A 16904-nucleotide genomic window follows, 5' to 3' on the forward strand; every position below is an offset into this window, starting at 1 on the left:
CACCAGCATCGGCTTGTGCTCTTTATATCACTCGGATTTGGGAAGAAACGACTTTAAAACTACTGTGAAACACAGAAGGGAGCCATCTAGGTCCCTCTACGCCTGTAATTACAGCCGTCATCATCCGAGCTGGAACCGTGACTCCTCTTATTATATTATTTTATTGTCGTTATATGTTAATTATATGTCGTGTTTATTAAATAATGAATAACAATGAAAAAACTTGATCTTGATGTGATGAGTAAAATGAATCACTTGGCACTTTTGGTGTGGTTTGTTTTTATTGAAATGAAAAGCTGTCAATACGTGTAATTTGAGCTGTTTTAATGACCCTCCCTCTTTCCCATTTACCTATTCCATTTCTAAACACACAAAAAAACACAGTATTAAACATCAGGCCGCTTTAAATAGATACAAAATACAAAACTGCACAATTGATTTCAAAATGTCTGCAATTATATAAGCTTTACAAGTGTGCAAGAGGCTCATAAAGATGTGTGTGGGTAAACCGTGATACAGTGATGAGTAGCCTTGCTCAGTCAGCCACTAGGGGGAGCTGCAGTATCAGTCTTCTGCTCATGTGGCCAAAATCTGTAGCTCACAGTTTCTGCCTTGTGTTCATCTATATTTCTCATCACTGTGAGTATTTGTTTTCTGACTGTTGTTGTTGCAGAGAACTCATGGTTGTTTTGAAGATGATGATGATGATGATGATGATGATCTCTTTCAGCCCTTTTCAGTGCATGTGGTGCTCCGTCTTCCATCCACTGTGGACTGCATGTGTGCCGTCCACGAGAGAGAGCTTCTTCAGATCATGAAAGACTGAGTGTGTCTATAGTGCCTCGGCTGTGGAGGGAAGGTAGTCACAAAACTAGATGAAATGCACTTCAATTCAAGGGTGGCGGTTACCGTGTTTCCTCAGAGCACAAAACCACCATTGTTGTGTAACAAACATTTTTCTGCCACTAATTTTCAAAGATCATTATTGGTATGATTTTATTTCCATACAAAACCATATAAACAGTACAAACATAAACCAATAGGACTGTTTTTTTAACCTGGAATAAACAAAGCATTAAAAGCCATTTAAATGCTTAGATATGGATTAAGCCTAATCTCTGACTAATTTACAGCGTCAGTAGTTAAGCACAATTGGAAGTTTGTCTGAGAAACCAGCCCTTAAAATTCTACCAGTATTTTTTTTGTTTATGCCATTGACTTCTTTTTCTTCCAGTCAGAGCTAGGACTGAATTTCAAGCAGGTTACAGATCTGAACTTAAACCGGTTTAGGAAAATAAGTGTCAGGACTGCTTTTTAATGCTGTTTTAATGAGTGGGTTATGAAGAGACTGGACACTTACATCTGTTGGGGTTCTGTGTTTAGTAATATGCCTGAAAGACAGTAAAAATAATTATGAATATTATTGTTTAGATATAATTCAATGGTTTTACAGCATCTGTGAGATTATTATATACAGGCAGGTACACAGATTCAAGATTTCCTACCTTTTCTGTGTTCTCTTTTTCTTTTCCTCTGTTAAAATGAGCAATAAAATACAGTATATTAGAATATTTCACCATGAACTGACATAATGCTAAGAGTAAAAGAGTTGGTTGGAAGTATACATACACTCAATATGGATGAATGTCATGGATATAGTGGGATTTCAGTGGTTGTCAGAACTGTTCTGTTTCTGAGGCAGGAATGAGTATACAACACATCTTTAATAGAAAAGGGTTTGGTATGCACGATTCAGTGTTTTGGAAATTAACACAGGGTCAAAATGATTTCCTTTTTTAACTTGCACCTTGGCCAGGTGCTTTTCGTAGCCATTAACAAGAATTCTGGTTGGATATTTGACCACTCTTTTGGCCAGAATTGGTAAAAAGTTCAAGTAAATAGTTGATTTCCTGCACAGTCATGCGTTTTCAAGTGGCGTGATCTCAGAACTTCATAGCAAAAGCTTGCTGTTAGTCTGCTTTATCCATTCAACAGCTACCCTTGATTGTGTGTTTCGGGTCATTGTGCTGTTTAAACACCTAGTTGTGTCCCAAGTTTCAACCGTCTCACTGATGGTTTGGGTTATGCGGACGATTTCCTTTTTCATTATCCAAATGGACTTGGACCAATGGACCAGTTCCACCGGTGCAAAAACAGTCCAAGAGCATGATGCTACCACCACCATGCTTAAGAGTAAGTACAGTATTGTTTAATGCCTCACCTTTACTTTTCCAAGCAACTCAGTCTTCTCATCTTCTCATCTGACCATTAAACTTGATTTTTTTTTTTTTTTTTTTTTTTTGGTCCACGTGGTTCAGCTGCTAACCTTATTCAAGTTTGGATGTGTCGATTTTGGAGCAGGGCTTCTTCCTTGGACGGCAACCTCTCAGTCCATGGCAAAGGAAAACTCCCTTATTTGTAGACTGTTACACTGACGTTCCAGCAGGTTCCAGTTCATAGCAGGCCTGTGTGGCCTTGGTTGTTCTTGGGCTGTTCTAAAACAATTGCCTCTCAGCTGATGGTGACAGTTTGGGTCTTTTGCCAGACTTTGTGGCTACACCTACCGATACCTTGTACCTACATTTTTTTTGGTCCTGTGAGCTTTCAGCATCACTGAATTAATAGCCTGAGTGTGGTTTTGACCCTGTATGAACCGTTCTGCCTCAGTTCAAAGAAATCACTGAGAGCCCAATACTAAGTCCATGATGAGTGCATGTAAACTTCCACCCACGACTGTATGTGGCTTTTGAACTCACTTCGGCAGCAGCGGCAACAGCCTCGTCGGCAGCACAGGCAAATGGCCAGACAGCAGGAGAGCAGAAGGAGGGCAGCACCCACTCCCACTGCTATAACTAAGGTGAGATTCAGCTCAACTGAAACACACATAAGGAGTAATCTGTTGGTGGTCTGAGGTTGGTAGAGTATCCTAAACCCAAAGGGCTGGTGCCCTGGATTAAATTGTGTATTTAGTCTTGGGTTAAATTGCAGTGCCAATAGTGAAACAACATGGTAAAGCTCCAAGAGTTCAACGCATACTCTTCTATATACAGAACAGTTACTTGCCCTTTCCTGATGACCTCATTCATTGCATATTTTTGTATTGAATGGTTTGGATATTTAGACATGTAATATTTCAGTTTTTACAATAATTATTTATTTTAGGAACAAAGTTTTTCAAAGGCAATTGTAGAATAAATGAGGGAAAAATATTATTAGAAATTGTAAAAAATCTGGAAAGCAGTACAGACCCATCTCTAAGATTTTGTGTCTCCTGCTACCCTCATTATCTATCCGTAGACATTGGAGAATCTTCCCACGAGCGCAGGGTAGGGACAGTAGAGACATGTCCTTACCAATGTCCAGTGACGTCTGAATTATTGTCCCTATCAATAATTTTGATCAAAATGAAAATACAGCTGTTCGTCAGTGCCTAGTTATTGAATTTGGTACACAAACGGTTAACAGGTCTTCTTCCCTACCACTAGTCCCGCCCCGTTAACCCGCATCGCTAACAGGATTGGCTTAGCCGTTTCCTGCTACCCTGTGAGTGGCTGTGGTTGTAAGAAGCGCCAAAGCTCCGTAAACTAGACCCCATCCAACAGCGGTGCGCTCAAAAACCATCCGCTCGCACTGACCCAGTAAAGGACGGTGTGTTTCATTATTGAATGAGGAACGACTCTGTAGGCTCTTACACGGAACTGGTGGCAACCCTGCACGTGTGTGTGTGTGTGTGTGGCGATTAGCCTAATGTGGTAATGTGCTCAGGATGAACATTAAAAAAAAAATGGACATCAGGAGCTACTTTACATCAAGTCATAGTTTAGATCCAAGAAGACAATCTGCTCATGTGTAGAGTCAACAATCCTGGTAATAGTAATTTATAGTAATATATATATATATTATTATTATTATTATTATTATTATTATGGATGCACGACACCAGTTTTCGTTCCCCTGTTTATAGGTTGTACTTTCTGATATCTGATGAGATATAATGATCTTGAAAGAGCAGCATGTACTGGTTGAGTAACTGTACATTTGCAAAGTTTCAGAGCTATGAAAAAAAATTGCCTCAATGCAGAAACACGTGCATGTAGGGAAGCATGATCTGGCCTATCTCCAGTAAACAGCTTTTAATCAGTGTTTAAAATTTACATTTTACAGCAGTGAAAAAAGGTCCACGTCTCTGTATAAAAAGCTACTAAACTTCACTGTGTGGGCTTTTAACAACCTGCTGAAACTCAACTAATGATAACTATTTATGACTGGCTTTTACTGGTTGTTTAAATCTTTGGTTTCATAACAAAGTATGTAAACAAAAAAGCTGTATGGAAAAAAAATAAAAACTTGTCATCCATCATCCATAAAAACTTGTCCTTTAGCGGTGTCTCAAAGCACAAATGGCACTTAAAGGGCTTAACAACCCTGAATGTTAAGGGGTTCACCTACCCTGTCCCCATTTCCTGACGGTCCAGGGGATCGAACTGGTTTCTCTCACCTTTAGCTAACAAATTATTGACGTGTTTGGTCTGCATCTTTCCCTGCTAATAACCACTTATTCGTTTTATTCATTTTGTTGTTATTCAAAATGGTGGTATTCATGTTGGATAACTTGAAATAAATAAAATAATTATGTTTTTTTTATGTTTTACTCTCTTCTGCTTGTCTAACCTGGTTCTGCTTGTCTAACATTAGGTCTTCATTAGGTCCCATTCAGCGTGATAGAGAGTTCAGAAGGGGGTAAATATTTTTATGGCACTGTAGAAGAGTAAACCACTTGCATTTCAGAATACTTATCGAAGTGTGAATGCATTCAAATCTTACTGAAGTAAATAGTAACTGTAGTACTCAGCTCTGGTATAGGCCTGTACTGTATATATGAGTTTTACTTACACTCAGTGATCTTCATATGTTGGCCTGCACAGCTCTTTGGTGCCCCGATTCCATTTGAAGCCTCACAGCGGTACTGCCCTGCGTCAGACTTCGACACACTCTTGAATTTCTGTTCAGAAGGCGAGGGAAGGAAGGAAATCATGGTAAACAAAGATGGAGATGAATAACTGATGACAAGCCCAGTGGTCAGAAAGTAAACACGCCGCTTTTGTATCTAAATCAATCAGGGTGTAGTCAGAAGATGACCGGCAGGAGATTGTGTGTGTGTATGTGTGTTGATACATTCACAGGCTATCTGCTCTGCTTTCTGCACATTCATATCACAGAGATCAAACAGCTCTCAGTAGGGTTGGAACAAACCAGGGTGCCTGTTTTGGGGTCTAGGCTGTAGTTGATGTCGGGCAAGTGGGCCGTGCTCAGGAGCTTGTTGTCTTTGTACCAGCTGTAAGTAGCAGGAGGAACGCTCAGCTTGTCTTTGCAGTGCAGTTCCGCTGCTGAGCCTCTCATCGCTGTCTCAGGGACCTGGCAAGATGGAGCGTGGGGGGGCACTGGGCATGGGAGACACAGAAGGACAGGTTTCTGGACATTGTATGGTGTTAAACTGATCAGATGAACTGTCCTTTTTTAGGACTGGGTGCACCAGATACTAAAAAAGTAGTAGAAGCTGATGGGCAGTTACTTCGGGTAATAGATTTGAACACTATACAGCAGGACTGTTCAATCCTGGTCCTGAAGATCTACCACCCTGCAGAGTTTAACTCCACCCTGAATTTAACACACCTGATCCAGATAATGAAGGCCTTCAGGAGCAACTGAATATTAGAGTCAGCTGTGTTGGATCTGAACTCTTCAGGGTGGTAGATCTCCAGGACCAGGATGGAGCAGCCCTGCTATACAGATACATCAGCCAAAGAGATTGGGTTAAAAATACTGGAGTATTTCGTTAAGGAGGAGTCCTATTATAGTCCACACCACAACGTCTGGCTAGTGTCATCTGAGCCAGGGATGGTTTATTCCTGTTATTAGTATTACTGTTACTATTATTGTTATTATAAATTATATATGCAGTAAACATCAACTTTTTGATATAACGTTCATCTGGCAGGTTCTCCAGGTGTTACAGATATACAGCATGCTGGTATATGTTAACATACAGCTTGGTATATCTCCCAAGTTTCAATTTGTGATAAATATATGTTGAATTCCTTATATTCTAATATTAATCTAACTAATTAATTAATTTATTGATTCATTCTAATACTGGAAATCTATATACTGCCATATATCAGCTTTCTGCATGAGAAGACGAATACACAGCCAGACAGTTTTTCTGTTGTACAATTGATGATACAGGAGGACATGTTATATTCCTAAGTCATTCCACGTGGCTTATATATGAGCAGAAGTAAGTTAGTATATGCAATATATATATATATATATATTCATTATAGTGAAAATAATTATATATATTCATTATAATGAAAAGAATAAACCTACCAAGCACGCTGAGAGAGACTGAGACCTCCCCTAGACGTATCTTGTCATGTCGTGCAGTAACCTCGCAGTGATAGACCCCTGAGTCTTTCTGGGTAACACCACGCAGAGTCACTGTCGCCCCATCAATTGAAGCCCGGCCTTTAAATGAACCTGATGAAAATGCTGTATCAGTGCAGTTCAACATAACTACTACAATTTACTAAAGAAGCGAGCCTTTTTTGGTGCTTTATAGAACTATTTCTAAAAGCTTTTTTATAGAAACATCAACAGCAGGTTTTCCATCATAGTGAAGAAGCCTTTTAAATAGGCAGGGTACACAGAGCGGTCATGCTGCCATTATTAAATAACCCTTGTTTACTTTTGTTGGTAGAAGATTGTTGGTAATACATTCACAACAAGGAAGTGTATTAGCAAGATCTGGAATAAGCAATGGTGAACAAATGTGCAGCGTCTCTTCCACCTGACAGACTCACCTGTAAATTCACCATCAAAATAAACATAGGAGACATCCTTTCCTTTCTTCTTCCATTCGATTCGAGGGTTGATTTCTTTTTCTGTGCGGAATTCACAGGAGAGAACCGCATCTGTTTCCCAGAGGAGAGTTAAGGTGCCATTAAAGAGCAGCACATGGCCCAGAACCATTACTTCTGTCCTTCACTAAAACAAGCTCACTCACTTGTGTTCTCATGAACTTCCACTTTCGGCTTGCTGGTCATCACAGTTACTGAAACGCTGTAAGGAACTGTGCAACGATAAGCAGGGCAAACACACTGGAATTAGTAAACTAATCATTGCATTGCAGAAACACCATGCATGACTTGAATTGATTTCATGTATGCAAAGAAACACCTGGACATAGCTGCTACTCACAGTTGCTACTTACAGCTGCTACTCACTCAATAAAATAATAAAAAACAATACTGTTACATTTACATTGAAGGCATTTAGCAGACGCTCTTATCCAGAGCCACTTAGAAAGGTGCTTCACTGTTTACTCAGGAAATATCCTTAGCTACTTTATAAAGGCTAGGATCCCAAATATACCTTTAAGCTTAGACACTACTAAATACAAAGTCAGTATGGAGACCCTAATACACTTCGCCCAAGTACTCTTGGAAGAGGTGGGTCTTCAGTCAGTGTTTGAAGACCCAGAGGACGTTTGTTCCACCACTTTGGTGCCATAGATCTTAAAGGATGGCGGTCAAGCCGAACCATCCTTAAAGCTCGAAGGGCTCTTGGTACAGATCAGCTTTTAACCTTTGCTGTCAAGTACGGAGGGGCTGTTTCATTCTTGGCTTTGTAGGCCAGGGTCAGGGTTAGAAACGTTGAAGACCAGGACTGTTCCTCTCAGAAACTAGAGAGAGAGAAAACTGACAAAAAAAAAGCTTCTTCTAGCTGCAGTTTCTTCTAGTGGCAACGTTATCTCGAGAATTCATATCGGTTAGCCCAGTGTTTTAGCTGAATGCTTGTTTTCGCCTGCAGGGTTCTGGGTTTTTCTAGCTGCAGGGTTCCGTATCATTCCCATTGTTCACGACAAGGAAACAATCCTCTCTGAAAATCTGAAGGGCAGAATTGGAACCTTATTGTTGAAGCATATACCATCACTGTCACACTCCTCTGTTCAAAACATTGTCCAGCATACTTTCCCATAGCTGCTCGTCTGCACATCCCTCTGGGCTGTACCAGGAACAAGGCTACATTGGAATGCTTAGGAGATTGATGGACAGTCTCAGACAGCCTGGTGTGGGGACTGACCGAGTCTGACCTGATAACCTCTGTTGAAAACAAATACTTTCTGTCTCACTGGGTTTATTATCAGTTATTACCAGCATCTAATCCCTGAGTATGGGAACACTGGAGAGCGAGTGGGTGCATTTGTTTTTATATGTTTTATAAAGACAGAAAGTTCGAATTCTGTTGCTTTGAAACCAGAGGAAAACATGACTTACTGATAACGGCTGAACATGTAATATGTTCTGGATTTGTACAGTGTTTTGTGAATGTGAATTTCTTTAGAATGGTAAAACAATTCATATACATCTATTCACTGTAATACAAAAACCATGTTTCTCCAAAATGATAACTTTACAGGAGAAGGAAAAGACTTCTTAATTTTCATTGGAATTTTGAAGCATTTCTATTGGTCTGTTCATAATGACATTTTAATACAATGTAAACAACTGCCAGATTAAGTAATCAAAAATAAAGATCTGAGGTTATAGTCACAATATATAGTTAGATTTACATAGTTATATCTAATAGTAATATTTGTAAACTGTACATAATACATATGTATGATACTGTTAGTAACACATATAGAAAGAAAGTAGAAAATACATAGTACACATACATATTTACCACCACACACTCTGACAGGGTTATAAAACCAAGTGTATATTTGTAGCAGCAGATGAAGTCTTATTTTATCTTAGTAACCCAAACCGACCTTAGCTAAAGGAAAGAGGGACTTAGTACAAATCGCAACCCCTCTGAACAGTAATGTCTGCAACCACTCCGAAGGTTACACCCGGTGCCATCAAAACACAAAAACAGACCAGACTTCAGACCAGAATAAATGGAGCGTTATGAAGAGGACATATGTTGTAAATTAAATGAATGGAGGAACTATGGAGGAACCTTCAAGAAAAGGTTTTTAGAAGGCAAAGGTGCATAAAAGCACCTTAAAAAGTTCCTCCACAGTTTCAAACTGAAGAACTTCCAGAAGCTCCTCAAGAAGTGTATACTTTTAACAGTGTACAGTGTATCTTCTACATTACACACAATGCTTCTGAATACAGTTTTCACAATTCCAGAACAACACGCCCTCCTAATGGTATGCCAGAATTCAATAAATCTTACATAATCACTGACTGATAAAACTTCTTTTGTAGAACTAGCATGGGGAGGAGGGGTCAAACAGAGGGAATCAACAACATGAAATGATTAGCTGGAGAAGACTGATAGGAAGATGTGGAGGTTCCTCTGAACTGGAGCTTCATCAGCTTCCCAATCTCAAACTTTACATCAGAGCATCTTGTAAACAGCAGGAGGCCTGCAGGGAATTCCACCCGAGACCCACCTTCTCACTCACACTGTTTCTCAACCACATTAACACCACACAATTCCCAAAAAGCTTCCCATCTCTTTTGTAGAGGATTCTGTATAGAACCAGCTAGAAAAGTGTGTCCACCAGTGTAAACACATTTAACCAGGCTAACTATTTAGGCAGCTATCATGATTCTATACTGAACTACTGCCTTTACTAAAGAACCTTTGAGGAACCCTGGTATAAGTATAGGCTAATTATTTGTGTACATTTTGTCAAACCACTCAACCATGATTTATTTTTATAATCTATTATCACAATACTAATAAAATCTGTCAGATTTAAAATCATGTTTCAATAACGCCTCCGTACTGTAACGTCACTGCCACGCTAAAACCTCATATCTTCACATGAGAAGGAAAAAACTTTAAATGGAAGTCAATGTAACAACAAATTGGAGCATTTCTATTTTCCATTTATTGTGACATTTTGATACAATGTAAGGAATAGATTCAAGTAATCTCAAAAAGTGAAAATAGAGATACAAGGTTTTTGTGTGACAGTGACGATACACTGTACACTGTTAAACGTACCAGATCCTTGAGGAACTTTTGGAGGTTCTTCAGTTTGAAACTGTGGAGAAACCTCTTAAAGTTCTTTGAGGAAGCTTCAGAACTTTTTTTTTTTAAGAAAAAGGTTCCTCAAAGCACCATAAGAGGTTCCTTCACAGTTTCAAACTAAAGAAGTTCCAAAGGTTTCTCAGTGTGGTTCCTCACCAGTGCATATACTGAGATTTGTGGCTTAAAGAAAATGACCCCTAGATTAAAAACCACTGCTGTAAAACTTCAGCTCAGTATTATTTCTTCACTCTTCATCAGAACTAAAGCTTCTCACTTCCTTTAGTTGGTTTAGTGTTTCTAAAGTATTAACCCTTTAGTCACCAAGATCCACCAAGTGTGGTGCGGGTTGTGGGTGGTCTAGCTGGCCAGATTTTGCCGAAACATCAGAGAACTACTGTCCATAAAAAGTGGCTAAAAGAGTGGCAGATTCAGCTTTAGGCTACTCACACTGCAGCAGGGTCAGTAATGCACTGAAGGTAAGCAGCGGTGCTCGCCTCATCCTCCCTAGTGTCCAGCACGGTGGTCAGTCCGTAGTGAGCTCTGACTAACAGTGGTTTGCAGCTGGCCAGTGCAGGAATGTCCCTCTCTTTCTGTCTTCGTCTCTCTCTCCTCCCCCCTTGTCTTTCATGCTAGTCCTCATCCTAAACTGCTGCAGATTGAGGTTCCTGTTTCTTGAATGCTCATATTCGAGTGTAGCGTGTTTAGCCATGTTTGTAGAGTTGGCCAGTGTCATTTGTTCTGCTTAAAAAATAAAACTTTTATCTCACCACCACACCCTGTGACAAAATGTCTTGAGGAACATCTGAAGGCGTTCCACACATTTCCAACATGCTTCAGTTTGACTTCAGTAAAGAAAGGCTTGGGGATCTTGTATGATCCTGTATGAATTACTTCCTCATGTATGCAGTTGTTCATTGTTCATGTACTGCATCATTCTGGTGGTCTGGGGTCATCTGGTCCCCACTAAGACATAATTACATGGTCATACGCAGGCTCACACACACCCGCCAAATAAAACCATCTGCTACTTAGTTCAAAGCTGATCATAAAAATTCATCACCAGCGCTGTGAAAGCTGTTTAAATGTAAGTGGATCGTAGATACTGGGTGGGTCTATGTGCACTCATAAACACGGACATGTGTGGAAGCCATTAACATCAACTCTCAGATTAAAACTCAGCTCAAAGTACAACCTATAGGGCAATAAATAACAGGGGGGAAACACAGTTTTCATTAATGTGCATAAGCCTACAATAGCCTGGACTAACAGGTTGATTAACAGTTAAATCTGTGAAATAAGAATTTGATCCTAGTCATAATTACAGTGGGAATATCTGGTATTACAATTTCTAATAGCAAATAAAACAAATATTGTAGACATATGTAACTGGAAATTTACTAGTATAAATGAAATTAGTATCCTAGTCATAATTACAGAAGAGATATCTGGAATTACAATTTCTAATAGCAAAAATATTAATTGTAGATATTTGTGACGGGACATTTTACTAGTAAAAATGTAATTTTGTAATGTAATATAAATACAGATAGATAGAGGGTGAAATTATGGTAAATCAGTGTAATATATGAGTCAGAAATACATAAAAATTACATAATTACTTTACATAACATTTTATAGTTGATATATAAAATTCTACTAGTAAAAACTGCATTACAGAGATTTGTTTCAGAGATCATTGAGTATTTTGGAATTCAGTAGCATTTTAGGTTAAAACGGCTTGCCATGAAGTTGTAACTTGTTAAGAGTAGCATTACTGCTACCCAGCCTTCGTTGTGTTTTATTTTCTAATTCATGATTAGATAATGTTTGTTTTTATTAAAGCTGCTGTGATTCAATATAACACACTTTGAACACTGTGAAGGCCTGTTCTCTGAAGTCATGTGGTAGTAATAAGGTGTTGTTTAGATAATAGGGGGCTGTAAATCAGCTGGATGTCTGCAGTACAGGACAAAGTTCATAAGCCAATATCTTTCTCCAGTCGCCTATTTAAGACCAGAGGGATCTTAATGGTCACAACACAAAGACAGAAGCTGTGTGAGGAATGCAGAGAGAGAACAAAGAAGAGGATTTTACTGAAGTGAGCAATTTGTACCTTTCTTTTCAGGGAATTGTCCTTTACAGTATGATGCTTCAGTCTCATCTGATAATACTAAACAAATAGTATTTCTTTATTTAGAGCAGTAGTTCTGAATATACTCATAGAAATTGCTGCAATAATGTGTATGCCTCTCTCCACAGCCCTTGTAGATGTTGAATATCCTGGAACTATGAGGATTTATCTCTTGCTATTTGTGAGCCTTTCAGGTATGGTCACAAGAAGGTCTCTGAAATGTCCTCCCGAATGGGAAAACAATGTACATTTGAGGACCTTCTGGGTGCTCTTCAATTTAAATCTGCTTTGAGGAACCATCAAGAAAAGTTTTTTTTAGAAGTTTCTTTTACTTTTAGAAGTTTCTTGAAGGTTCCTCAAAGCACCTTAAGAGGTTCCTCCACTGTTCGAAAAGTTCGAAAAGCTATACTTTTAACAGTGTACATTTGATAAACAAAGCCTATATGCGTCATTGTCCAGTAAATACTCCACACTACATTACAAGAGCAAAAACACCAAGGTCTATCATTTTGCTACCCTGACATTCGTTGTTAATGTGTTTTACCTTTTAACTTTATCTTACTGCTCACGATATTTATATGATATTTTTGTGCACTGCTCTATTCTGTAGGCAAGCATTACATCCCTCTGTCAGAATTCATGAGTTTCTATCGTTTTTATGTTCATCAGTGTTTTCTTACAACAATACCCAGCAAGCATCATACAAATACACCATAGAACTGCTGTCGATCCTGATTGCTGGTCTAGCCACTGAGCTATAGGCTTATGAATACAATCAAGCTAGTATTCTTGCAATGTGAAAAACACAAATTTCATCATTGATCTGTTCTCTCTACAGTGATGATGATCCAATGTCACTCCAGTTATTTGGTTGCAATAAGATAAGATCGTCTTCCTTCTGCATTCATCACAATAATAATAATAATGATAGAAACTGCCCACCTGCAGAAATCTAGCCCAGCAATGTAACTTGAAGATACATCATCAGACAGGGGGTTTTCTAGTCATTCAGCAGTAAATGCTCAGGCCTGGTACTGGAGATCTACCAGGTCCAACCATGTAGAGTTCAGATAAAATCACCTTGTCCCGGCCCTACCCCTGAAGGCCTTCATTAACTGGATCAGGTGTGTTAGACTAGGTTTGGACTTAAACTGGGAAGGGTGGTAGATCACTAGGACCAGGATTGGGCCCTTGTTCTAGGGTATTTAGGTATTTTGTACCACATATTAAGTTTTTTTTATCATGCCTGTTGGGATACCAAAGGTTTTGACCTACTATTATCCTGGATCCCCCCATATTAGTTCAAAACCTCTGGTATCCCATTTGGGAATCGATCAAGAACTATCCAGTTATGTGATTTTGTAGCTCCTGGTTTAGAAGCTGCGAGTTATGATAATTCCTACTTACTTACTAGAGTACTGTATGAATTCTTACAAATTTTATTGTATTATTTCAACGGACTGTATGTTTCCTGCAGTGGCTGTTGGTATCCCAGTGCAGGACTGGGTACCAGTGGAGAGTTTGGATGCGCCCCAGGGGGAGAGAAACCCGCTGCTGGGGGACCTACTCCCTAAGCAGGGCCATGTAGTGCAAGAAGATCCAAAACCTGTTGTAAGAAATGAGTTACTTGTGCAGGAGAAACCAGTTAAATCAAACCCAGTGCAACAGAACGAGCTGGTTAAATCAAAAAGCGTAGTGGAAGACATGCCTGTTGTCAGGAAAGTGAAGGCAGAAGAAAACAAAGTTTTGAAGGAGGGAGAACATGTCATGGATAAACCAAGTGGTCAAGCAGAGGTACCTACAGGGCAGGTAAAAAGTTATCCATTAAATGTGATGGTGTCTAAAGAGGCTGAGGAGACTCTGGCAGATAAGGAGCCAGTGATTGAGCCAGAACCTGTTCTAAAATCTCAAGAATTTGAGAGAAATCCCAAAGAATCACTAGAGGAGCCAGTGGTGGAACAAGAACCTCAGCAAGAGGAGACATTTGTTGAAGAAGAGAAGAATGGCCTGCAGGAAGATGAATTAATGGAAGGAGAGGAGCCAGTGATGGAAACAGAGCCTGATGAGACATTTGTTGAAGATGAGGAAAATGTTGTGCATGAGGTGGCATCAATGGAAGGGGAGGAGCCAGTGATGGGTCTGAAACCTGAAGAGACATTAGAGACAGAAGACAGAAATATTGTGCAAGAAGAAGCGCTGTTGGACGCAGCGGAAGCCCCAGTAATGGATCTGGACCCTATTCTAGAAACTCAGGAAGTCCATCAGATGAACCCAAATGAATTAGTGGAGGAGCCAGTGGTGGAGCTAGAACCTGAGGAGACGTTTGTAGAAGATGAGGGGAATGTCATGCAAGAAGAGACATCAATGGAAGGAGAGGAGCCAGAGATGGAGCTAGAACCTGAGGAGACGTTTGTAGAAAATGAGGGCAATATCTTGCAGGAGAAGGCATCAATGGAAGGAGAGGAGCCAGGGATGGAGACAGAGCCTGAAGAGACATTTGTAGAAGATGAGGGGAATGTCTTGCAGGTGGAGGGCTCAATGGAAGGAGAGGAGCCAGTGAGGGCTCTGAAACCTGAAGAGGTAGGAGTGAGAAATTTCATGCAAGAAGAAGAATTAATGAATGCAGCGGAAGCCCCAGTAATAGAACTGGACCCTATTCTAGAAACTCAGGAAGTCCATCAGTTAAACGCCAATAAATTAGTAGAGGAGCCAGTGTTGGAGCTAGAACCTGAGGAGACGTTTGTAGAAGATGAGGGGAATGCCTTGCAAGAAGAGGCCTTAATGGACGAACCTGAGGGAGCAGAAGGGCCTGCCATGCCAGAATTTGAGGTCATTGAACCCGAATATCAATCGGCTCGGGATCCAATGTTAGAGTACGAACCTTTACAAGAGGCCCTGCTAATGCAGAATCGTCTTCACCAAGTGAAAGACTCAGCAGAGTCTAAAAAGATCATGGCTGATCAGTCTTATTTGGGGAGATCTTTAATGAACAAGAATGCAGCAGAAGAGAGGGAATTCAGTGACGCAGAACCATCTGACAGTGATTCGTCCAACTACAGTAAGTGTTAAACACAGCTAATGAAAGATAGAGTGTGAGGAACAGTTGGTTTTTATATATGTGCAAAACTAGGGGAATAAGTAGATTTTCATTTGGAATATGTCCACAGGGTGGCGGACATGTAGCGGTGTGGTCATTGATGGTAAATGTTACGTGTTCTTCAGGGGACCCAAGAAAGCACCTGATGCGCAGGTATTAAGGGATTGATTTTATGTCTGTTGGTCTTAATGCTGGTTTGGTTGAACATTTCCTGTCTTTCTGGGTTGATACTTTCTCTGAACCAGTGTGAATCTGCAGAGGCTGCGGAGCATTAAGCGTACAACGAACAGACTGAGAAACAGCTTCATTTCAGAAGCTGTAAGACTCCTAAACTCCACCTAGCCAAACTGCACTGACACTTTTGAGGACCCTGAGACATTTTACCCACACTTGCACACTACAGCTACTGCTATTAATTCAGTCATCCTGCAACACTCATTTTTTATTGTGATTATATTGCTGCTACTTTTTTAATTTCTCTGCTTTCCCACTTTTCCTATTTATGTCTACCCTTCTTATATTCTAGATGTTTTATTATTGGTAGTAGTATTTTATTTATTCAGTAATCGCTCTTTGGGTGTTACTGGGACCTTAAAATCTCAATTTCATTCCACCCATGTACCACATGTGATGTGAATTGCAATAATGTCTACTTAAATCTTTGAGTTAAACTCTTTGAGGTAAACTTGTCTTGTAGTTTTCTAACTACAGATCTCTGAGCATCTCTGATTCATGCTGAAATGCCTGAAATGTTTCTCACCAGTTCTTCTGCCAGGACAACTTTCCAAGTGGACATTTGGCTTCTGTGACGAGTAGCTACATTCACAGCCACATGATGGGGCTCATGGACAGGAATGGGGGTCGCACACGCACCTGGATCGGAGGCCTAAGATACCTAGATGTAAGCTTATCAGTTTGAATGTGTAAATGTGAATTCCTTCTTGAAAATCACTGGTATGTACTGCTATCTGTTGCGTATTCTCAGACTGGGCGCTTCATATGGTTGGATGGAGCGCGGTGGCACTATGCTGACTGGTTACCTGGGGAGCCGAATAACACAGCTGGAGTGGAAAACTGTGTGGAGTTACTGAGTAAGCTCTAAATTTAAACATTTACTACACAAGTACAATAACCACAGTGTCTAAACGTCCATGCCCATTGCAACATATTAAAATTAGCCTGCATATGTCAGCGTTGCACATGTGCTTCGTGGATTAGCATCATCATTGTCATGCTTCCTTACAGGTAACGGAAAGTTCAATGACATGCCATGCTGGGATCTGAGGGCCTTCATCTGCTCCTATCCTTTCTAAGGAGTCTCTGAGCTCACTTAGCTTCTTGTTTGAAACTTTTGGACGTTTCGTAACTTCAGTTTGTGGTTCATTTTGTCCTGTCAGGAAATGATGCACATCGTGTTAACATATGCTCATCATAATACATAATATATTGTTGTATTACACATGTACATAATAACTACCTATTGTTGACGTATTGTTCTCACATTTGCCACATGTGTGATGTTTATAAAATAATGTATTAAAACAAATGTTTTGTACCATGCTCTGTTGTCTTCTTCAGCATAGTAGAGTGTAGAGTAGGCACACCAACCCAAGGCATAAC

At 39.9% G+C, this 16904-nt stretch overlaps 2 protein-coding genes across 2 annotated transcripts; one reads left to right on the plus strand and one right to left on the minus strand.

Annotated features, from left to right (window-relative positions):
- Positions 1-357: 357 nt before the first annotated feature.
- Positions 358-10555, minus strand: jam2b (junctional adhesion molecule 2b). The gene is made up of 10 exons (XM_072686165.1): positions 10504-10555; positions 7067-7132; positions 6864-6974; positions 6391-6540; positions 5254-5441; positions 4894-5002; positions 2757-2873; positions 1506-1533; positions 1361-1391; positions 358-846 (listed from the first exon to the last, which is right to left on the minus strand). Exons 1-10 carry the CDS (start codon positions 10553-10555, stop codon positions 808-810), a joined length of 891 nt encoding a protein of 296 aa, XP_072542266.1. The 3' UTR covers positions 358-807.
- Positions 10556-13856: 3301 nt separating this feature from the next.
- LOC140561177 (uncharacterized) lies at positions 13857-16711 on the plus strand. Its single transcript, XM_072686161.1, has 5 exons — positions 13857-15245; positions 15355-15437; positions 16048-16185; positions 16270-16375; positions 16530-16711. The coding sequence occupies exons 1-5, from the start codon at positions 13892-13894 to the stop codon at positions 16595-16597; spliced, it is 1749 nt and encodes a 582-aa protein (XP_072542262.1). The 5' UTR covers positions 13857-13891; the 3' UTR covers positions 16598-16711.
- The last annotated feature ends 193 nt before the right edge of the window (positions 16712-16904 follow it).

The sequence above is a fragment of the Salminus brasiliensis genome, chromosome 8 (assembly GCF_030463535.1).
Source record: "Salminus brasiliensis chromosome 8, fSalBra1.hap2, whole genome shotgun sequence".
Lineage (NCBI taxonomy): Eukaryota > Metazoa > Chordata > Actinopteri > Characiformes > Bryconidae > Salminus > Salminus brasiliensis.

Coding starts and splice junctions, on each gene's coding strand:
- LOC140561177 (XM_072686161.1), top strand. CDS start 13,892: ATGCCTGTTGTCAGGAAAGTGAAGGCAGAAGAAAACAAAGTTTTGAAG. Junction 16,186..16,269: donor GAGGCCTAAGATACCTAGAT/GTAAGCTTATCA, acceptor GCGTATTCTCAG/ACTGGGCGCTTCATATGGTT. Junction 16,376..16,529: donor AAACTGTGTGGAGTTACTGA/GTAAGCTCTAAA, acceptor GCTTCCTTACAG/GTAACGGAAAGTTCAATGAC.
- jam2b (XM_072686165.1), bottom strand. CDS start 10,555: ATGAGGCGAGCACCGCTGCTTACCTTCAGTGCATTACTGACCCTGCTG. Junction 6,541..6,863: donor TTTTGATGGTGAATTTACAG/GTGAGTCTGTCA, acceptor CATTTTCATCAG/GTTCATTTAAAGGCCGGGCT. Junction 5,442..6,390: donor AGTCTCTCTCAGCGTGCTTG/GTAGGTTTATTC, acceptor TCCCATGCCCAG/TGCCCCCCCACGCTCCATCT.